This window comes from Trachypithecus francoisi, unplaced genomic scaffold, assembly GCF_009764315.1.
Source record: "Trachypithecus francoisi isolate TF-2019V2 unplaced genomic scaffold, Tfra_2.0 Lachesis_group15, whole genome shotgun sequence".
NCBI classification, from domain to species: domain Eukaryota; kingdom Metazoa; phylum Chordata; class Mammalia; order Primates; family Cercopithecidae; genus Trachypithecus; species Trachypithecus francoisi.
The window spans coordinates 8,278,532-8,302,453 of NW_022681460.1; the positions used below are offsets into that span (position 1 = coordinate 8,278,532).

Consider the following 23,922-nt stretch of genomic DNA (forward strand, 5'->3'; position numbering starts at 1 on the left):
GCATCAACATTTGTAAGAGGTTTATTTAATATTAGCAGTGAAGATAGGAAATATTATACTTAAATAAAATATTTCTATAAAACTGATTATATTGGCTATTGTAGATGAATAAAGAATGTAGGAGTTCGGAGGCTCACACCATGTTGCTCTACTCTCTAATGCGATTCTTCTGAGGGTTCATTTACTTAACAGGTTTTTCTAACACTTAGAATGTTTAAAAATTTTTTTTTTAATTATTTTTTAAATAGCAAGAAAAGTACCACTTCCGTAAAAATTTAAAAAAACAAAATTGTATTGATTCTCAGGTCATTCCATAGATTTCATTTCTTGGGATAACATTCAATTTGTAGAACATGTGCTAATCTTTGAAAATGAGACTTAATTGTCCTCATTGGTAACTGCTATACCTGCAAATTCTTGCTGAATGCCAGTGCTTTAAAACATTAATGGGAATTTCCATGAAACCGTTAGCACTGATTGCATGAGGGACGTGGGTGTAGTGAGCCAGCAGCTGCAGTGGTGTCAGTGATTGCTGGCCTTGGTCCATAATTGCCGACCTGTGTGTAAGTGCCACTTTGCAAGAGCCGTGGAATCAGTGCCCTACAGTATTTAGTAAAGTCCACCGTCTGACTCAAAATTATGATCATGTGGTTAAAAGGAAAGCATGTGCTTTCTTGTCAGAAAGGCTTACCTGCAAATCTCTGATGATCCTGGGTGCTGTCTTGGGGACACCACTCAACCCATGAGGTTGTGTTTTCTTTGTTATAAAATGCTGACAATCGCACCTACCTTTCAAAGGAGAATGGACACAAATCTAACAAGTGTGCCATTATATTAAATTTTGAAATATATATTGAATCCCCTTCAGTACCATTCCACAACCATACAATACAAAAAGCTTTTATGTTGGAAATACTGTTTTTTCAATGTATATTAGCTAACTTGAAAATGTTATCAACTAGACTAGATCATGTAATTATTTACTATTTTCCTTCCTAACTTTTCTATAGTCCACCTGTATCTCTTACCTCATAATAAAATAGTGATTCACAGAAAGAAATATGATTCTGGAAAAATTTAATTCAATTTCGGGACTTTCCATCAGAGTTTATGTTCCATAATATTATTAAATGTTTAATTATAAAGGATTTGGTTGGGAATGAATAATTTTAAAAAGAATTATTTGAGATTTATATTTCATCTATTTATAAAAATCTAGAATAGGTTTAAGATGGAAATACTTTCTAAGAATCAACATTTATAAAAGCAGAAAAGTAGCCACCTGAGGAAGTAGGAGGAGTAAATGCTTATAGCTTGAAGAATCCGTGGGAGGAACTTGACTTCTGAATTTCTTTGGCAGCAGATACAAATAAACAACATGTGCTGAACATTCCCTATATAGCAGACATTGTGCTAAGTGCCTCACCTCCATTACTATTTTTAAATTCCTTACCACAGTCTATTGAGTTATATACTATTATTGTCTCAGTATTGCAGATGAAAGAACAGGCATTGAGGGTCAGTTGATTTGCCAAAGATGACAAGGCCAGGCCAGGGTTTGACATAGAGGTCATGACTCCAAAGAGGTGCTGACTCTATTTTTTGTTTGTTTGTTTGTTTTTTGAGACGGAGTCTCGCTCTGTCGCCTGGGCTGGGGTGCAGTGGCTGGATCTCAGCTCACTGCAAGCTCCGCCTCCCGAGTTTAGGCCATTCTGCGTCAGCCTCCCGAGTAACTGGGACTACAGGCGCCTGCCACCTCGCCCGGCTAGGTTTTGGAATTTTTTTAGTAGAGACGGGGTTTCCCCGTGTTAGCCAGAATGGTCTCGATCTCCTGACCTCGTGATTCGCCTGCCTCGGCCTCCCAAAGTGCCGAGATTACAGGCTTTAGCCACCGTGCCCAGCCGTTTTTTTAAAATTTAAGTTCTATAGTACATGCGCACAACGTACTGGTTTGATATATAGGTATACATGTGCCATGTTGGTTTGTTGCATCCATCAACTCCTCATTTACATTAGGTATTTCCCCTAATGCTATCCCTCTCCCATCCCCCAATCCCACAACAGGCCCTCGTATGTGATGTTCCCCACCCTGTGTCCAAGTGTTCTCACTGTTCAGTTCCCACCTATGAGTGAGAACATGTGGTGTTTGGTTTTCTGTCCTTGTGATAGTTTGCTCAGAATAATGGTTTCCAGCTTCATCCATGTCCCTGCAAAGGACATGAACTCATCCTTTTTTATAGCTGCATAGTATTCCATGGTGTATATCTGCCACATTGTCTTAATCCAGACTATCACTGATGGACATTTGGGTTGTTTCCAAGTCTTTGCTATTGTGAATAGTGCCACCATAAACATATGTGTGCATGTGTCTTTATAGCAGCGTGAGTTATAATCCTTTGGGTATATACCCAGTAATGGGATTGCTGGGTCACATGGTATCACATGGTATTTCTAGTTCTAGATCCTTGAGGAATCACCACGCTGTCTTCCACAATGGTTGAACTAATTTACGCTCCCACCAACAGTGTAAAAGCCTTCCTGTTTCTCCGCATCCTGTCCAGCATCTGTTGCTTCCTGACTTTTTAATGATTGCCATTTTAACTGGTGTAAGATGGTATCTCACTGTGGTTTTGATTTGCATTTCTCTGATGACCAGTGATCAGGAACATTTTTTCATGTGTCTGTTGGTTGCGTAGATGTCTTCTTTTGTGAAGTGTCTGTTCATGTCCTTTGCCCACTTTTTGATGGGGTTGTTTTTTTCTTGTAAATTTGTTTGAGTTCGTTGTAGATTCTGGATATTAGCCCTTTGTCAGATGGGTAGATTGCAAAAATTTTCTCCCATTCTGTAGGTTGCCTGTTCACTCTGATGGTAGTTTCTTTTGCTGTGCAGAAGCTCTTTAGTTTAATTAGATCCCATTTGTCAATTTTGGCTTTTGTTGCCATTGCTTTTGGTGTTTTAGTCATGAAGTCCTTGTCCATGCCTATGTCCTGAATAGTGTTGCCTAGGTTTTCTTCTAAGGTTTTTATGGTTTTAGGTCTAACATTTAATTCTTTAATCCATCTTGAATTAATTTTTGTATAAGGTGTAAGGAAGGGATCCAGTTTCAGCTTTCTACATATGGCTAGCCAGTTTTCCCATAGGTGCTGCCTCTTTCAGCCAAGATCGACATGTCCTGGGCTATGGAGATGTCATTGTGAGGGAATTGGACACATTATCTGTAGTATTGATGGTTTCTTCCATCTACATTTATATTATGGAGTTTATTCAACTTTTGGAAGCTGTGACTTTCCTGGCACCACGTTAGCTATGCCCATTTCCTGGCCTGTGTCCATTTTTGAAAGAAAAAGCAACCACGTTTACTCTTTTTGGCTGTGAACTTTGTTATTTATTTAAACCCAATTCTTAAATTATGCTTCACTCTACAGTTTTGTCTTGGTATGGGAAATTTTGTTATTACTTTCAAAAGGAAAAATGAAAAAATAAATTGGCAACAACAACGACAAACATCGGAAAAAGGCATTAGATTTAATCAGCAGTTTTTGCCTCAGTAGATGAAATTATTGTGCAGATATGTTAATTTAAAAACCCAGCAAAAATGTTAGAATTAAGTTATAACTTTTAAGTATAGAGTCTCCTTAGAGATTGCTAAGCATGTTTTAGAAGTATTTTTTAGAAGTACATTCACGGGATGGATAGTTGTGTAACTGGAAGGTGTTTATAATATAGCATAACCTTGGATACTCCACAGGAGTTAAGATTATGGCTCGTTAAAAGCATGGAACAACCAGTTTGATTCCGTCGGGTGCAATAACCTATTGGACAAGAATTGGAGTGAAGAGTGTTCATGTAATAACTGTCTTCCTTTAGAATAGTTCTACTTGTTGGTAAACTTTTAGAGTTTCACTTTTTCCCCTTAACATTCACTTATACCAAGTCCTATCTATACAAACATAACTTTTTTTTGGTTTAGTTCTTATATAAGTAACTTTTCTGATGTTAGTTTAATTTTACTGATTTCAAATATGATATCCCAACAATTTAAAGAGCGTCTGGTTGGTAGAAAGATGTTCTAGATATTGAATGATCATGGCCGCATTCTATTTTATATTTCTTGGTTGCCCTGACACTACCATACTCACTTCAGTTTTCACCCCATTGAAAATATTGGAGAATTTATTGATCTAGCAAATATCTATTGAGTGTTAATGGGTTCAGGGAACTTCACTAGCCATTTGTAGCATATGAGATAGAGTGAAGTGTTACATACAGAGAGGGTGTATCCGTAGAAAAGATGTGCACAGGTACAGAAAGGTCAGGGTGAGTGCATTGAGGGCCAGTGGTATGCACACAAGTTACCATGAGCCTTCAGAAGGGGAAGGAAGGAAGCGGCCAACTCTTGAAGAGAGTGGTGCACTCACATAGTGAGACAGGAAGATGGGCACACACGGCGCCCTGCGGTGACTGGGATGTTAGGATGGTCAAGTGAATCGGTTGGGTGCATGACCTTTCCAGAGAGTGCTAACTGTGGCTCCCTAGAGGGAGATTTCTGGTGAAATAATGAAGCCTCTGTGTTTGACCTGTCCAGTTTAGCAGCTTTTCCCCCAGTAACCTGTATAATGGTGAAATGGTCATTATCCTCATCTTTTTCTTTTTTGGTTGGGGGGACAGAGTCTTGCTCTGTCGCCCAGGCTGGAGTGCAGTGATGGGATCTCAGCTCACTGCAACCTCCGCCTCCCGGGTTCAAGCGATTCTCCTGCCTCAGCCTCCTGAGTAGCTGGGACTATAGGCGTCCGGCCACCAAGCCCAGCTAATTTTTTGTATTTTTAGTAGAGTATGGCTTTCATCGTGTTAGCCAGGATGGTCTGGATCTCCTGACCTCGTGATCTGCCCACCTCGGCTTCCCAAAGTGCTGGGATTACAGGCTTGAGCCACTGCGGCAGGCCGATCCCCATCTTTTTGATGCTCCAAAGCAAGGTGTCCTTAGAAGGGGTGATTCAGGAAGTCCATTCCAAATGAATTTAATGTGGAACCACTTTAGACTAATTCTGTAGGTATCAGTTAAACTAGAACTAATGAATACCTTCAGTCAACACGAAGAAAAATGGGTTCTGTCTCCATAATGTGTAAGGAAGCGCTTGTGGGACGTCAGAGGTGGTGCCAATGCTGTTCATTTGGTACATATTGGTTGTTTCCTTGTGGAGACATGTATTCCAGCAAATGTGGTAAAGCTCTGCTGAAGGCCAGTACCCAGAAATACAAGAGCAAGAATCCTGGCTGATGATAAGTGCCCCTGCTGTTACTTCTGACCAGATCCCTGTCACGGGTCCAGAGGCTCTGGCCATGCATCTATTCCACAGGAGATGCCTCGGCTCCAACAGGACTGAGGTGACTCCCTGCGTGACTAGGGGCAGGGCTGAGCTGAGGGAATATGGCAGGTGTGACTGAAAAATGGGAACTAATGACACCAGCAGCAGCATTCCTGATGTGTAAGAAACAAGGACAACTCTGCAGTCAGGAGGAAAGAGGGAAGGAGCTGAAACCACCGATAGCCAGGCTTGGCAATGTGGGGGGCTTTGGACAAAGGCTGGGGAGGACGCCTCATGCCAGCAGCTCCTTATCAGTTGCTGGTTCTGTGGTGTTGGTGCAAGCCAGCTGTTCAAAGAGGACAAGACTGCACTGGCTACTTTCCTTATCTTAGATGTCATTTTTAGGGAAATATCATGATAAAGGAAATCTAGGGCAGAAATCATACAGGAAGTGCCAGTCTAACTGTACCTTGAGCATATGGGTCAGATTTCAAAAGTGGTGATGGAAATGGAGATGGGGCCATTGCTGTCCAGGTGCATCTCAAGAACTGATCCCCGAGGCGTAGGAAATAGGGGCACATGGTGGTGAGAAGCTTTCCTCTGCCCCTAGCGCTACAGAGCTCCCCCCATCTCTGACCTACTCCCAGTGCCACAGGTAACAGCTTCTTCCTTCCCCTTCTCTTGGGCCAATGTTGTTTTTATATGAACGCAGATTAAAACAAGCTGTTTCATTGCCCAGAGAGTCTCCGCACTGTCAGTTGAAGAGGGGGCCAGACACACCAGTGTTTTTTTGTTCTCTTCTTCTGTGCTTTCTAGTTTGGTAGCTGCTACCCACATGCAGCTATTTAAATTGAAACTACTTTAAATTAATAAAACTCACAGAGTAATTCCTCACCAAGTTTCAAGTTCTCCATAGGTTGTTGTAGCTAATGGCTACATATGCTATCTACGTGTGTGTGTGTGTCTCTCTCTGTGTGTATATATATTAATATGAGATAGTGCAAATGGAGAGCATTTTCATCATTGCAGAGAATTCTCTTGGGTGACATTGTTCTACTTAATGTTTTAATAGCTCATGTGATAAATATCACTTAAAATCAGTCCTCTTCCTGCTGTTTTGATCTCTTACAATATGTTCATACTGAACAGTATTTTACCACGATATGAAATATGTTCAATCTTACTCTCTCCCCACCTAGAAAACAAATCATCCAAGCAATTAAATTCTCAGTGACAACCAGTGATGGAAATCTGAGGTTAATGAAAAGTTTCCATTAGAATCAGAATGACGCTTCCTAAGTATCCTGTCTTCAACCCTTAAGCCTATTATCTAAAATACATAAAAGAAAAGTGATAACTGTAAAGATTATGCTGGTTTCTAAAAAAAATCCAAAGCAAATAAAAGATATTTTCAAATATTGGCTCTTTTCAATATGTTGTAAAAATTGTTATTTCAGCAACATTTTTGACCAAGAAAAGAAAGGAAAAGAGAAGATTTGACGGACGGTTCTGTTAGGCAAAGTGGGAGAGAAAACTAAAGAAAAGATGGACTTGGCTGGGCATGGTGGCTCACGTCTGTAATCCCAGCACCGTGGTGGCTCACGTCTGTAATCCCAGCACCGTGGTGGCTCACGCCTGTAATCCCAGCACTTTGGGAGGCTGAGGCGGGCGGATCACGAGGTGAAGAGATTGAGACCATCCTGGCCAACATGGTGAAACCCCGTCTCTACGAAAAATACCAAAATTAACTGAGCATGGTGGTGCGTGCCTGTAGTCCCAGTTACTTGGGAGGTTGAGGCAGGAGAATCACTTGAACCCGGGAGGAGGAGGTTGCAGTGAGCCAAGAGCCAAGATCGCACCACTGTACTCCAGCCTGGGCAACAGAGCGAGGCTCCATCTCAAAAAAAGAATAAAAGAAGGAGAAGGAGAAGGAGAAGGAGAAGGAGAAGGAGAAGGAGGAAGAAGAAGAAGAAGAAGAAGAAGAAGAAGAAGAAGAAGAAGAAGAAGAAGAAGAAGAAGAAGAAGAAGAAGACGACGACGACGACGACGACGACGACGACGAGGAGGAGGAGGAGGAGGAGGAGGAGGAGGAGAAGAAGAAGGGGGAGGGGGAGGGGGAAGAGGAAGAGGAAGATGAAGATGGACTTCTCAGGCTAAGGAATGGTAGAAAGCCAGTGGACCTCTGAATGGCTGCAGTGACTCACACTTTGAAAGGGCCTGAACTCGGTGCGCTTTTCTTTTTAACTTCTCTGCAGAAAAAAAAAAAAAAAAAAAGCCAAAAACTTCTGAATGAAATTAACATACTTTATTTTCAAAATCATTACACGAGTAGACTTAACCTTCTGGCACATGACAAAATAATTATATACGTTCGTTGATGTTTTGGGTTGGAGGAAGAACTTGGCCGTAGGCAGGTATCCAGGAGAATCTGCTAAATCTGGATTTATAAACATGAGCAGTTTCACTTTCTGTAAATCAAGCCCTGTAAGTGGATTGAATCCTTCATCTGATATTTTTTTCTAAATTTTTTTTTTTCTGAGAAGTACAGTTTCTCATGATGCAGCATTCCAGGAAGGCTTCTGTGGTCAGGAGAAGTTTGAGATGTACTGTGCTTTATCGTTTCGTTCTTACAGAGTCACACAGCTCTGAGAAGGGCTATGGTCAGGGGACTTATTTAATGTGATTTCACTTAGCACCACCTAAATTGGTTTGACTGGAGGATCCCCAATATTTTGGATTGTCATCTTTTATTATCTTACAAACCACTGTCGTCGTCTGTAGTGCCTACTTAAAGTATACCTGATTAGTCTATGAATAGAACTACCAAAATAACCAAATCACTTAAAAAACTAAATGGTTTTAGATGAAACATATCCCTAGTTTTAGGATGTTGAAGAATTTAGGAGTGAAATAGCATGATGTCAGAAACTTTATTACAGCTCCTTCAACCAAATAGTTTATACATGTAGTATATGCGTGTATAGCTATACGAACACACACGTGCACAGGGACCCCAAACATGGCAAAATGTCTGCAAGTGATGAATTACAATGAAGGATGTGATTTGTACAACTTCTGAAATATCTGTGTTTCAAAACTTACTATACAAAAAGGGGGAACTCTTAGGAACAGAAACATAAGCTATGTTAGTTATTGGGAAAATCGAGAAGCTGCCATACAGAAGAGTTGATTAAGAGAGAAAAAGGATTTTAAGATCCAAGAAGAAGTGAAAGGGGAAGATTCACGCTATTGACTAGAGACAGCTACATACCGTGAGAAAGGTTTTTCAGGTCATTTTTGGAATTGCCTCGCCATTCCTCTAAGAGTTATGACTCCATATTCAATAGTTTCTACCTTAGGCCCTTCAGCCAGGCCAATGGGAACATTGCCCAGAAGATTGTCGGGGTGTTATTTGTTTTCATGCCTGTCCGGGTCACAGCATGACACAGAAAACCTTGCCAACTTTTAATTGTGTTATGTAGCCAGATAAATGGGGGAGCCATTCTGGAGGGGTTCTCAAGATTTGCCTGATGCCCCAGCTGCTTGACCAAGTGGAGCCAACAGCTTGAAAAGCGCTACAGCCGGGACTGGCCTGACCTTGATCTTCCTTAGACTGACTATTAATCCCCAACTTGCAGCTGGGTCTGGAAAGCAATGTGTGTAATAGATTGCGTGTCATCTCGTATGCTTCTAGGGCACGGACATTGGCATGCAGTATTTTCTGAATAACTTCTGAAGGACTTTAGTGAAGGTTGTAGCATTCAGAGGTGGAAGAGTTCCTTAGTTTTCAGATTCTGCTTTGATATATCATTAGGTGAAACAATATTGCAAACATCACTATTGCCCTAAGGGAGAGACAAGAGTCATTTAGTTTCCTGCAATTGCTGAGATGCTTCTTAAATATTGTAAAACTCTTGCTAATATGCTCTTTCAACAACGCTAGTGTCTTCGCAACCCTGACTCCCCTTGCAAAGCTTTTGCTTTTCCTGTTACTTTTCTTCCTTCTGTTTTTTTATTGTTTGACCTCTACAGTAGATTATAAAAATTGTGAAATTGGATTTGTTCATATTGCTGATAAAGGTTTTAACAGTAAAGGTTCCTACCTTCCTCACTAAGCCCTTCTTAGTGCACATCGAAATTATCACAGTTCTTGTGATCTTTTGATACTCTACATGTTGCAAATATTTATGTTACAGATACTTCTATTAATATTTACTTATATATTGCAGATATTTCAGTCAGTTGTTACAAATGTTTCTGTAACATTAATACACGGTTCTATGCTGCATTTATATTACACATGAAACATTTTCTGTCATTATTATGTTTGCTAACAGCAATGTGATATTTATGTACTTGAATATCTTGTACATTAAGGCATTAAAGTTGCACAGAAGTGTCAGAAAATAGTACTTTCACATCAATATAAACATGTATTTACATTTTATCTTCCATTTCCCACTGGAAACTAAATAGTAATCTTTATAGAGTAATAATTATAAAATATATTGCAAACAAATGATAAAACTATAAAACTTTATGTCTTTGTTGTGCTTCAGATTTTGCAAGGTATTGTCACCTACAATATTAGCAAAGGTAGCTAAACAAATGATAATCCAATATGTCTGCAAAAGCTCTTTTTGTAAATTCATGAAACAAATGAAGCTGCAAAGGACTTTAGAATCTCTCATTTTTTTCATTATTTTTGTTCTAGTTGTTTTTAATAGACCATATGCATTTGCGAGGCTGAAGATTTTCATTCCAAATGTTAAAAAATAAAACTTAACTGTTATCTCTAGATGCCTCTGATGATTATAGTAAAATTTCAAAGAAACTTTTATGTCATGATCTGTTATATTATCCCACCCAGGTAAGGATTGAAAGTAAAAGCTATTTAGTAATTTTCAAAATTTAGAAATTCAGGAAGGAGGTTGTATTTCTGGTAAGTGCTTATGAATAAAATTAATTCTTAACAGATATGGAAGTATAAGATGATTAAATTTCCCTAGTTTACAGAGTATCCCTATATGGGGACAATTGAGAGAAATGATCTGAGATTGAACTATTGAATTAGTTGTTTGTTCACCTTTTCCTCTTGAAAGTGTATTATTGGAATGGTGTTTGCCTAGTTAGAGAGATCAGAAATGAAATGCAAACCATCCATTTCTGCACACAGCTGCTTGGTCTGTCAAACCTCCTCAGGGTTGGCCTCTTTTCTTATTTTATGTGTGACTGTGACTTGGACAGTCATCCCTGGAAGCCCAGCAAACTGTGATCGTATCATTTATATCATGAGAAATGGGCTGGTTTTTCTCTATAAATAAGATTTTATGAGGAAAAATCTACAGTCTTCAAAACTGTGTCCAGCAGTACAAAATAGAATTCAGGAACCTCCTGAAAGAATTCCTGTCATCTTTTAAAACTTCCACGGCTAAGAGCGCCTTTGACTTTACTGTGTTGCAGATACACTTGGCCGATTCTCTTGGCAGTAGGCTGCATACTTTGCTGAGTAAGTCACAGGGCTATTGGCAAGAGAAAGAAAAGATTTCACTCTTGGAGCATAAAGTTAGATTTTCTAAATTAAATTGTTGTATTCTCATTGGAATATTTATTCCAGTAATGTTTCAAAATGTTCCTAAGGACTGAGTTTTGAAATTTGCCTCTAACAAGCTTTTAAAGAGTTTCTTGTCTCAATTTGGATTCAGCATTGTTAGCCACTTCCTCTGCTTTTTCTTCCCCAGCAGATAGACCAATCTACAACAGCTTTTATGTGTATTGCAAAGGCCCCTGTCAAAGAGTGCAGCCGGGAAAACTCAGGGTACAGTGCAGCACCTGCAGACAAGCAACGCTCATCTTGACCCAGGTAAGGAAATGCAGTGTCAGCATGAGATGCCAGGAAAGTGAATGTGTACTAACACATTGCCTTTCAGTTTTTCTAATCATACATCGCCCGTCTTTGAAAAGACATTCTTTTCCATGGTTATGGTAGTTAATGATAGCCGAAGTTTCATTTATGCGGCTTTGTCTTCCGGATTTCTTTCTGCTTTGTGAAAGTTTAGATTGTACAGGGTCATTTCCCTATTACTGTATCCAGGCCTATGAAAGGAAGCATGGAGAATGCTTTGACAGCCAAAAGAGGTTGGTCTTCTGTTACGGTGTGATTAGAAGGGACCACTTAGGAACCTTAGGCTCCTAGAAATGTTTTGTATCTTGATCTGTGTGACGGTAGCATGGTTATCTACAAAAGTCAGCATTCACTGGGCTGTTTGGTTAAGATTGGTGCACTAAATGTAAGTTATAACTTAATTTTAAAAAGTGAAAAAAGAGAGTATGGATCAGCAAACAGTATGCATATAAAGCAAGAGTCAGTCAACTAAGTTCTGCTGTGGCCACTGCTTGTTTCTGTACAGCCCATGAGCCAAAAATGGTTTGTACTTTTTCAAATGGTTGGGAAAAATCAAAAGGTGAATAACATTGTGTGACCCATGAAATTCAGATTCTCATATCCATAAATAAAGTTTAATGGTGGCCGGGCGCGGTGGCTCAAGCCTGTAATCCCAGCACTTTGGGAGGCCGAGGCGGGCGGATCACGAGGTCAGGAGATCGAGACCCTCCTGGCTAACACGGTGAAACCCCGTCTGTACTAAAAATACAAAAAACTAGCCGGGCGCGGTGGCAGGCGCCTGTAGTCCCAGCTACTCGGAGGCTGAGGCGGGAGAATTGCGGGAACCCGGGAGGCGGAGCTTGCAGTGAGCTGAGATCGCGCCACTGCACTCCAGCCTGGGCGACACAGCGAGACTCCGTCTCAAAAAAAAAAAAAAAAAAAGTTTAATGGAGAGCCAGCCCCACCCATTTCTGTACATGTTGCCTATGGCTCCTTTCCTGCTTTAAGTGCAGAGTGGAGTGTCTGGGAAACAGACTGGGTGGCCTACGAAGCCTGGAATACATACTCACTGGTTCTTTAGAGGAAAGGTTTGCTGACCCCTGATAGAAAGTGTCAGGTTCCGGCTAGGTGGCTGCATGGGATCTGGCTGGATGTGATGTGGATGCAACAGAGGGCATGCTCGCCGAGCGCGTCCAGTCCACGCGGTAGAAAGAGCACAAACACGGAGGTGTCAAGGACACAGTGCTGGGGGCAGTCAGGTGCGCGAGTGTGGATAAATACCCCAGGTGCCAGCCAGGAACCCCAGCGATGACTGACACGTTCAGATTCTATTCTGCAGGCTGATGGAAACCACAGCAAAATTGTATAAACCAAGGTGATGTGCAAACGCTGTTGAGGACAGTTTAGGCTGTAAGAGTTTGCCATTAGGCTTGAAGATGGGGACAGGTTGAAGACAAAAGAGGCAAATTAGGGCACAGTTCATCTGGTTCACAGATGAGGAGCTGTGGGCTAGGGTCAAGGTGGCAGCCCTGTAGAATGGGTGTTACGGGGTCTGTTTAAAGAACTCAAAAGATCCACCTAATGAAGGAGAAATCGTGGATCCGTCTTCGGCCTGAGAAAATGGTGCAATTACAGAAAGCTGTGATTCAGTGTTTCACTTTCACGAACATTTCAGCTGTCCAGAGAAATTCATTTACAAAGTCAAAGCTGCACAGGAATGATGACCACTGGGCTCTTTCTGGGATGGTTCTTTGGCAGCGCTCTTGCCGGGCAGCATGCTGCAGGCCCAACGTCCCGAGAGGGGTTGCTTTCACCTGCCCCCTCTCCTCTGCTTTTTTCTACACAAGATGCAACCTCATCTACCCCAATCTGTGCCTAAGTCCTGATTGCTTGAGATGGCATGTATGACCTATTTATAGCAACTTCCTGGTATTCTTGGTAAAAATAGCAATAAAAATTAATATTGAATTCCAAGCTAAATTCTTTTCAGGCATTATCTGATTTAATTATTTCATAAGAACACTCTCAGTTAAGCATTATTAGTAACCCTATTTTAGATGTGAGGATAATGAGGCTTAAAGAGATTAAGGCATTTGCCCAAGAAAAGAGGAGCTTATGAGTGTGGACTTGGAGTTTGAACTGGACTGTCTAATCTAAACATTTAAGTCCTGCAGCTTTTTAGCTTTTTTTTTTTTTTTTTAACACACAGATATAATTACAATAGGTGTCACGTACTCAAATGACCACAGTGATCACTCAGGTGATGAGAATTTAGGTTAGATGTGGGCAGTAGGGGGCAGTGAGGACGGTTTTGGAAGGGCGAGGCGGAATTCATGTTGAGAAGTCTCTTCTGCTGGTTGCCGGCAAGAGGTGAGAGGGAGACTCAGTATGACTGGATTGTTTTCTTTTTAATCAAGGTAAATCATCAATCTAGAATTTGACATGGGATTTCTCATTTAAAATATGCTTTGTGTGGGAAAAAAATAGAAAAACAGAAAGAAAAACAACCTGCAGCATCTGCCCAAACATAACAAACCAAACTAGAGTGTTGTGGGGATTAAATGGTACATTAACAGTAGGTGCTTAGCAGAGCCTGACATGTAATAAATCCTCAGGAATAGTAAGGCATGGCTGAGAGGCGATGACATGTGAGCCTGAGAGAATCTTCCAGAGCCAGTCAGCCCAATTAGAATCCTGGCTTCCTTCGCTCTTACCTATGTCAACTTGGTAATGTCTATTCAATGGTACAATATTATCTATTTCCTATTGTGAAGATTAGCTCATTTACGAAGAGTACTTAGAACAGTAGCCAGAACACAAATATTTAGAAATGTTAAATTCTTTATTATTATTCTATTAATATTACCATTTTATGTATGTATATATATATTTATATACACACATGTAGGAAATCAGTCTAGACTTTGGCTAACTTATTTCAGAGAAGTAAAACCACCCCTACCTCTGCTGCTCTGTGTCGAGAGGCTGTGACCATATCCATCTCAGGCTGAGGCTCTGTGATGACGTCATGCCACTCTGCTCCCCTGGCCCAGCATCCTGGGAAGGATGATCAATTCCTCCGTCTCGTAGTCTCGGCTCCACCTCCATCTCCAAAGCCCAGTCATGTGACCACCTGGGATTTTTCTCAGTTCCCAGAGATGCTCCACCTTTGATATCTAAATTCACACTGTTTCTTCCCCGAGCACTGTTTTCTACTCTGCATATCATTGACTCTTCTCTTAAGTTTTTCTAGAGCTGTTGGTCTCTCCTCTCTTCATTTCCTACCCTGAGGGGCCAGACTGTCAATTCCAGTATTGCAGGTATCATTCATTTCCTGCTCTCCATTCTACCAAAGTGTCCTTACTTGTCTATGTTCGAAGAGCCTGTAAACCTTGTTATAAGATCAGAAAACTTTCAGCTTGGGTCTCCAGTTTATGTTGAACACCTCACAAAGTGCCTTGTCCATAGAAGGACACAAGTTAAGTAATGTTGAATGAATGGCGTTTGTATTTGAAATTTTCTACGTTGATTCCATGAATTCATACCCTTTAGAAATTCTGCCTGACCTCATATAATGAAATTAATCATAGCAATTATGATGGCTTCAGTACAGTGTACTGATTTTCTTCCTTATCTTTATACTGTATTTCTATTTTTCTCCAATTCTCATGATAGTCCTGCAAAGTAGATGCTAATATCCAGTGTTTTTATGAAGAGACTCCATGAGGTTAAGTAATGAGCCCAGAGTTACACAGTTCATAAATATCTAAACCAGGAGTGAAAAATCTACTCTGTATTTTTCCATAGCCCTGGCCTTTGCTAGGATATAGTCCTCACTATACAAATCTAGTAAACAGTGTTCTATTTTCTAACTACTTCCCTTGTACTTAAAATATCACTGAAACGTGCTCTTGAAAAAAAAATATGATTATGGATTTAGGGACAATGAAATCAAAGATCATTTAAAGATAATTTATATAATCCATATTTTAGTACAGTAACTAGATATAGTATAGGTAGTCCATAGGAGAAGAGGTGATGAGATGTTTCAATTTTCAGTAACAAAAATACACATTCAGTAACATCTACAAATAATATTTCTGTGGATCAGCTGACCAGTCACACTGCTGATTCACCTGCAAATTTAGGCTTTGCAATAATGGAGCAGGTGCTAAACTTTGCCAAGTGTACAGATTGCTCTGTGAATAATAGGCAATTCTGAGATTTCATTTTCTCGAACTTTATAAGGATCAATAACTTACATAATTGTCTGTGATCAGGAACAAAAATGCAATATAGGATCTTGTGTGGCTGACTAGTTATAGGTGAGCAACATGTGGTTTATCTGAACTTCGGCAAAATTTTTTATACCTAAGGAGGAAAACTGGAACCTGTTTAACCACCCAGGTTATTTTTGAAAACATAATTGTATTTTTTTCTTATTTGGAGAAATTAGTCTGCAATAAGATCCACTCACATCATGAGTCTAAATGCTAATCTTCTAAATTTTGTATTGGTGATATATTCATAATTCTAACATTTCCTGAACACTGTTTAAAATTTGCATGTAATAATAATGAGTTGCTTTTCAAATGTGATGCTCCAGTTTAATCATGTTTCACATTTAATATGATACTCTAATAAATTGTAAAGGAAGATGGATAGTTAATTTTGTCCTGATGTTAGGCATGAGCAACTGATGTCTGAGCTTTTCACCTAACCTCATAGGTAAGTTGGGAAACAATTTTCTTCATCTCCGTATCAGAATATCCTCTTTCCAAGTTTTCTTCATCTCCGTATCAGAATATCCTCTTTCCAAGTTTTCTTCATCTCCGTATCAGAATATCCTCTTTCTTTCATGGTGACCTTGATCAGAGTTTGGACTAGACCATAATCCTTTAGAAATATGAACGTTTACTGGAAAACAGTGAACAGTGGCTAATTGGCAAGCATTCAGTTTTCATCTGCTTCTTCAAAAGTCATCCACTGAGGTCCATGCAGAAATGAGACAGAGTTGAACACACAAGGGAGGTTGTTTTATGTGTGGTATATAATTCTGATTGGGTTCCTGACCAGTGAAATTATTAATTTAAAATAACCCATGTCATTGTTTCCTTGAAATATTTCCCTGGCACCAGTTTATATAAACAAACCTTATCAGAGACTGTATTAGTTTTTAATGATTTTGACTGGGCTGGTAAGGTTAATTAGACTCCATGGCGATGGTAAGTCTGTCCCTTGGCATGATCCAGAGACCAAGCCTCCTCCTTCCCCTGAAGGCTTCTCATGACATCCTAACAGTGCTCTTTCTGAGCATGTCTGAGGAGTCCTGTCCCTTGCTACTATCATCGTCTTGGCCAGAGTCCATATTTCAAGTGACTTGTGCCTCCTCAGGAAAGCAAAGCTCCTGGGATAGGAAGTAACTGACTAGTCTTTGGAACAGAAAATTGACTGAAAATATAGTAAGGCTATTCAAGAGTGAAATACTTGATTGACTTTAATAATAATTAGAAGATAGAATTGACACAGAAGTGAGCTGAGAGCACCTATAGCATCTGGTTTTGGAATATTTTCCCGGGAGCAAAATCCTCCAGACTATAGGTATGATTAAGTTTACGAATTGCTAATCCCTCCAGGACAACCTCTAGGTAACCATAGTTATCCACCATTAACATCTTTTTGTTTGTACTCAGTTTATTAGTCTTAAAATGAATCACAAGCCAGGAGATTACTGCAGCCAAGAACTTTGGGTGATTTCCACCACCCCCCACCACAATCACTATAATTACTTTATCTCAGAAAGAACTTTATCTTTGCCCCTCTAATGAGATACTCTGCCATGGAAGCGCATTAAAGCTAAAAGGTTTCTGATGAGAAATGGTGCAATAAATAGAGTAAGATGTAAAGTGCCTGGCATGATGGATTTTGTTTAAAATTGGTTTATAGATTAGGCACAGTTTATGTGAGGAAATTTATTAAGAAATACAGTCTAAATGTGTAATCATTCCTAAACTTCATATTTGTTACAGATTGTTGGTCAGGAGTCTTCTTACTTCTCTTGTTATCAAAATTACTCTCACATTTATGTAAGAAATTCAAGTCTTAGAACAGACCTAAGCTTACTTTCTAGTTTTCGCATGGGGTGTTTTTGCCTAAGTGTGTGGTGTCCCCTCTTTGCTTACTGTAGATTTGGTTATCAGGAATTTCAGTGCTTTTAAAACACAATGGAGGAGGCATTACACATTATTTTATGTCATTCACAGTATCGTAGGGCATGTTTTGGATGTCCCAGTGGTGAGGGTGGAACCTGCCACCATGCTTTCTGTTTTACATCATGTTACAGTGTTAAACCTACAATGAAGCTGGTTTTTGTGTGGATTCATAAGCTCCAGGGTGGAAAGTGTGTAGAACACAATGTATGTCTGGCATCTGCCAAAGCCAGGGTGGTCCCTGTGGTCTCTGTCGCCCGCCATGCCGCCATCTGTTCTGCCCTGAGATTTCTCTTGGTCTTGTGGACGCTTCTCACTTCGTCTCCTTTTAATGCCCACTCTCTTTGCTTGTGTTCTCCTTGGTCCTTATCATGGACTCTCATCCACACACAAATGATGCACACTCACATCGCAAAGAGCCAGTCGACAGAGAAGTGAGAACGGTTGAAGTATTTTTTTCTTTTTCCCTTTTACCAAAGCTAATACTTGTAAAAGAGCCAGGTTAAGGTAAAAATAAATGCACAAAAAATGTAATAAACATATAAAAATAAACATATCAAAAAACATTACCATAAAGAACTTAAAATGTTGATGATTTAGTTTTTATATATGTATTATTCTTGATAGTTTACATTTAGCATTTGCCTACTATATACAATATATATGTAAAGGGGTCTACTTAAAAACGGTTGATCCAAACCATTTCAGGGCATCAGTATCAGCCAGTAGAAGCAATTTAAAATTGTAAATTAATGCTGCTACTGTCATTTTCTTGAGACTCATTTTGATAATTCATGCCTGGGTTTCAAACCAGTAAGTGTTCTTTTCCACCAACACACAGCTCATATGGATACCATTGAATTTTCTCACTTATTATTTTGCTGATTTTACCACATTTACTAATATAAGGAATAATATTGTTTTGGAACATTCTTTTGGAATTTATTCAAATATTTTGACTGTATTCTGTATCTGATTTGATTATTCTCAAAATAGTCAATATTTTCTTAGCAGATTTTAATGAGTGATCAGTTTGTTGAAAGTTATGAAATATAGGTGAATTCATCTTCTTAAGAAGGTTTTCTTCTTTACTATACTTGTACATCTATTGTTATAAATATAACCTAAACTTTGTAATTCCATATGGGAACTCTTGGCTTATACCTATTTCTTTCTAATCTCTATTCTAATTATTTTCTGTTTCTCCAGATTTAAAAAACATTTTCCAAATCATTTTCTTTGTCTGTTGATTTACCAAAAATATGTTTCTTGTAATCAGTTTTTTAGGATCTTCTATATTTTATATTGAATTTCAAGAACTTTTCGGGTTATAGGTGAACACCTCTTCTCTTCCTAGGAGCACTTTAGGGATGTTCATTGTTTATGTCCCTGCTCCCTTCTGCAACAGCTCCATTGAGTTGCACACTGAGGGGCTGGGAGGAGACCTGAAGAGCTCAGGACACCAAAGACCATACTGTGGAGTTCATAAATGATCAAATTTTAGAACTTTTGAGTAAATGATTAGGTAAGTTGGCCAGCTGGTGAATCAGCCTTTGGCGAATGGATTTTCAGCAGCCTTCCTAGAACTAACTCCTACAAATGGCCAGAGGACACACATGCATGGGTCACAAAAGCTTTCATTTGCTCAAAGACACTAGTTTTTAGGAAACCATCAGATCATTGGAATGGCTCTCAAAGGTTCCTCCAATGTTTAACTGAGGGTCTCGCGGAGCAGAGGCATAGATAAGAGAAGAAGAGGATGGAGGGGATAAAAGAGTTCAGGGAAGGGTGAGATCCGAAGGTGGACCAAATAAGTATTTTATCGAAGTCTGCATGGGGACCTGGACAAAAGCCAGAGTGATGCACATTCAGCTTTGGCAAAGAGAGAGAAACCCAGCATTGATCTGAAATCAGTAAAATGCTATCTAGCTGAGCTCCAGGCACTTTTAGCCAATTCATTGTTACTCTTCTGTATCACAGAAATGCTTACGTTGAGAGCCTTTGTCCCATGCCTAATATTTTAGAATGAAAATTTTATTTATCACATGTTATTCATTGGGATGATTTCAATTAATTAAAGTCTAGAGAAATGTGGGTCAATGTTGGTAATTCATTGACTTTTCAATCCAGCTATTTATTTTCATCCAGACCACAGTAGTGGTAGATAGCCTTTCACTGCTTCTTTATGTAGAGATCCCTCTGTAATAGTAACTGATTTTTTGTTTGTTTGGTAATGATTTTACTTACTACTCTTTAAGAAAAAGGGAGAGAGAAAAAGAAGTCAGTCTTGCAGACGCAAGTTCCCCGAGTTTACCTTTAGAATGCTCCGAAGCTCAGCATCCCGAGGTCCCTGGAGAGATGGGAACATACCAGATGTCGCTTTGCATTTTGTTGTGTAGAGTGTCTCACTGTTTTTGCTTTGATACCCAGCCATGCTCTTGACCCATCCTGCTAGTTTGAAATTCTCAAAATTGTGGGCAGGAAGTTAAAAGCATGTTAGTCTGAAAAAAGTTTGTGTATATATTTTTAAATATGTTATTTATTGCATTACTTCCAAAGTACATGAATTTATTGTATGTATATGAGGAGTGACTACTATTATAGTGAGAACCTGTTTCTACAAAAAATAAAAAATGAAAACATTAGCTGGGCATGGTAGCATGTGCCTGTAGTCCCAGCTACTTGGGAGACTGAGGCAGGTGGGTCCATTGAGCCTGGGAAGTCAAGGGTGCAATGAGCCATAATCATGCCACCACATTCCAGCCCGAGTGACAGAATGAGACCCTGTCTTAAAAAAAAAAGAAAAAGAAAAAATCCTGTAATTTATTGAATGCTTACCATAAATCATGAGCTAAGCTCAGACTTTACCTAAATATTTAATTGTTATGATATTGTAGAGTGCTTTTTCTAATTTCACATATGCATATCATTATGGCAATGAGGTACACCAAGCCAATATTACTTACTTTTTATGTAAAAGATATTAAAAGTTTTTCAAAGTTTGTCAGTTAGTAGTAGTGACAATGCAGTCATTAATTTAGATAATTGGAAACTGGTTAAGTGATCTACAATTTTATTCATTGTGCAGTATGATACATTTTAAAAATATTTATAAGAGAAATATTTCTTGACACTACATAGAAGAGTTTGAGAAAAGTCAACCTAAAATATCTACAAAGCATAAAAGAAAAAATAAGGTTCTCTAAAGAAAGTTTTTCATATCTCTTATTATTTCATTTTACGTTACAGTTACATATATGTATCCTGTTTAAAAAGTGGGTTTTATTGGTTCATGATGCTGTATCCTGGCAGTGATCAGGCACTCATATAGCAGGTAAACCCATCAGGACATTCTTGTTGACTCACACACTGACAGGGCTGTTTCTAGCTTTACTAACCACTGTCCTTCACGGCATAGAACAGAGCGTCAAGGCATCAATTCTGTGTGCAAGCAGGATAACAACGGGAACAGCCGTGCCCGTCTCTTCTATATAAAAGAGATAATTCTGGCTGGGCGCAGTGGCTCACACCTGTAATCCCAGCACTTTGGGAGGCTGAGGTGGGTGGATCACTTGAGGTCGAGTTCACCAACATGGTGAAACCCCGTCTCTTCTAAAAATACAAAAATTAGCTGGCTGTGATGGCATGTGCCTGTAATCCCAGCTACTCAGGAGACTGAGGCAGGAGAATCACTTGAACCCAGAAGGCAGAGGTTTCAGTGAGCCAAGACTGCGCTATTGCACTCTAGCCTGGGCGACAGAGTGAGGCTCCATCTCAGAAATAAATGAATACATAAAAATAACCAAAATAAAAAAGATAATTCTTGGAAGCCTCCTAATAGGCCTCTCCTTACATCTCATCATTTATCACTGGTCTGTATGGCCAGTGATAATAACAAAGCATGTTGAAAAGCAAGTGTTTGCCAAATGGAAAGATTTGCCATGTTTGGCTTAGACCAATCCTATTTTATCCCCTCGTCTGGGCACATTCCATCTCCAATAAAAATCGGATTCCTATGAACAAAGACAGAGGGTGAGAAGCACATTGGGTTGGCAATGAGCAGTCACATCACATTTGTTAATGCATCACCATTTTAGACCACTTTCCTGAACTCATCAGTTTCTTTCCTGCCTGGAAACGCTGCTGTTCTATGCCCTATTTGTATCACTCTGCCTGTGCTAGAATCTTGGCTAGCCTTGAAACTGTTTTTGTGTGTGAAATGCTACTTTTTTCCAGTGCCTGTTTCTACACATAAATGTACCTCCCTGATTCTCTGCAGAGTGAAACTGACGTACTATCCATTTGACCACTTAGAAGCTTTATCAAGACTTCTAGAAGCGAAAAAATAGATCTGTAGGGCAGTGGGTTAATTTATGAGCTTAAGAAGTGAATGGCGGCCGGGCGCGGTGGCTCAAGCCTGTAATCCCAGCACTTTGGGAGGCCGAGACGGGCGGATCACGAGGTCAGGAGATCGAGACCATCCTGGCTAACACGGTGAAACCCCGTCTCTACTAAAAAATACAAAAAAATTAGCCGGGCGAGGTGGCGGCGCCTGTAGTCCCAGCTACTCGGGAGGCTGAGGCTGGAGAATGGCGTGAACCCGGGAGGCGGAGCTTGCAGTGAGCTGAGATCCGGCCACTGCACTCCAGCCTGGGCAGCAGAGCCAGACTCCGTCTCAAAAAAAAAAAAAAAAAAGAAGTGAATGGCTCAATAATCTCACTGGGGAAACAGAATTTAGTAGCCTTTTCTTCCTACATAGTAGATCCTTTGTTGATGCTTTATAAGAAACAAATGTCTTATCTTACAGTGATGAAATGTGTGGGGCCGGGGAGTCTCCCTGAAAATACTGCTTCAGAATGAGGCAAGCCAATGCAGACCAGTACTGTGATATGGGTTTGCATTATGAATGTATGTATGCATGCTCTTCCGTCTGAGAATATCCAGCTACCTGTATAAATGCATCATTAAAGCCGGGTGGGAAATGGAGAGGTTAATTGACTTTACTTGGGTCACCCAGTGAGAAAGAAACCAAACTGAGAGTTTAATCTGGGGAATTTGAGCTTAGATTCTTGCTGAAAGCACTCACATTGAGTCACATTAGTTTTCTTATAAGGTTGAGGGAGAGTTGACACTTACTCTGCAGGCTTTTCCTGAAAAGAGCAAAATTCACTGGACTCTCTAAAGTGGGGATTAAGATTCTAGAACTGGATAAGAAGTGAAACATGGAGTGTTCCCTTGCTGAAGAGAAAATGGAAGAGTATTGGCGTACTTGGAAAAACAAAATTATGAAAATTAAAAGGGAAACGCTCATAGAATATGATTTGTAAAGTGACTAGTTAGCCAAGTGGGTTTGTTGTAGGGAACCATACTCATTGATGCCAGAGTCTATGGCATGCACTGGGCATGGTTCACCTGTACCTCTGAGTATGATTAAAACACTTCAGTGATTTTTTTAGTATGATTGAACTATGGGTCCTCCCAGCTAGTTTCAAAGAATGATATTCCTGTCTAGTGTCAGAATGACCCTAATATTTTTAATGTGTTATGAATCTTCAGTTGTGCATACAGAATTTCATATTAATTTAGAATGCCATGCTAATAATTGTACACTCAGAGATGGCCATAATTTAAGGCTAGCAGTAGCATCGCATGGACACATGAACTGTCCTCCTCCCATAATGTGCTACAAACAAATGAGAACCCTGCTCTGTGTGTTTGTCTCTGAATAGGTTATTTTTATTTAAAGTAGTTTAGATAAAGGACAGTGTAAACCAATATGACATAATCTATACATTGTTCAATGTTGTAAAAATATAAACTTTGCATAAACAGGCTTCACAAAATAAATGCAATGTGTCCAAAAAATTAAGTCTTTATGATTTGGGTCCCCCTGTACTGGGCTCCCTTATTAAATTCATTTCCTTGGGGCAGGGAGCATACTTTGGTGCTTAGCATAGTGCCTGCTACATAGTAGATGTTTAAGATGTTTCATGAATTAAATGAATGGTATGCCAAGGTATACAATGAGTATGATAATGAATGATATCATACTCATTGTATACCTTGGCCTATCCATAATCTTAGAATAGGAATCAACTTTGCAGTCATCTAACTCAATTCCATCCTATATAAGATAATTACTCTTATATGTTTGGTTTTTAGTCATCTGAGTTTTGCTAGAGCACATTGAGTAAAAGAATAGTCATTGCTTTTCACAAAACTGTTTTCATTGTTAAAGAACTTGAGAGAAAGTTATCTGACCTAAATCTGTTTCCATCCATAACTTCTAGTTTTTTTCTTTAAAACAAATGAAATCTAAGGAACGTTCAATCTGTAGGCTCTTCAAATGTTTAAAACAACTACAATAATTTACTTCCTAGGGCTTTCCTTCTATACTAAACTTATGATTCAAGCATAAAAAAGGGGCAGAGTATTCTCCTGTCTCAAAGAAGTTTTCTTTTCTAAGAACAGCTTTGGAGCCACGAAAGGTATGGCAAGACTATGAAAGAAGATCTTGAAATT

At 39.5% G+C, this 23,922-nt stretch overlaps 1 protein-coding gene across 2 annotated transcripts in view; it reads left to right on the plus strand.

Annotated features, from left to right (window-relative positions):
• The window catches only part of PRKN (parkin RBR E3 ubiquitin protein ligase), a 1,404,897-nt gene that overhangs the window by 522,641 nt on the left and 858,334 nt on the right, over window positions 1–23,922 (plus strand). Inside the window, exon 4 of one of the 2 annotated variants that reach the window (XM_033234273.1) lies at window positions 11,052–11,170. In XM_033234273.1, coding sequence (XP_033090164.1) covers window positions 11,052–11,170 — 119 coding nt within the window. Of the gene's footprint in view, window positions 1–11,048; window positions 11,171–23,922 lie in introns of both variants that reach the window. The other variant, XM_033234272.1, reaches the window with a different exon arrangement.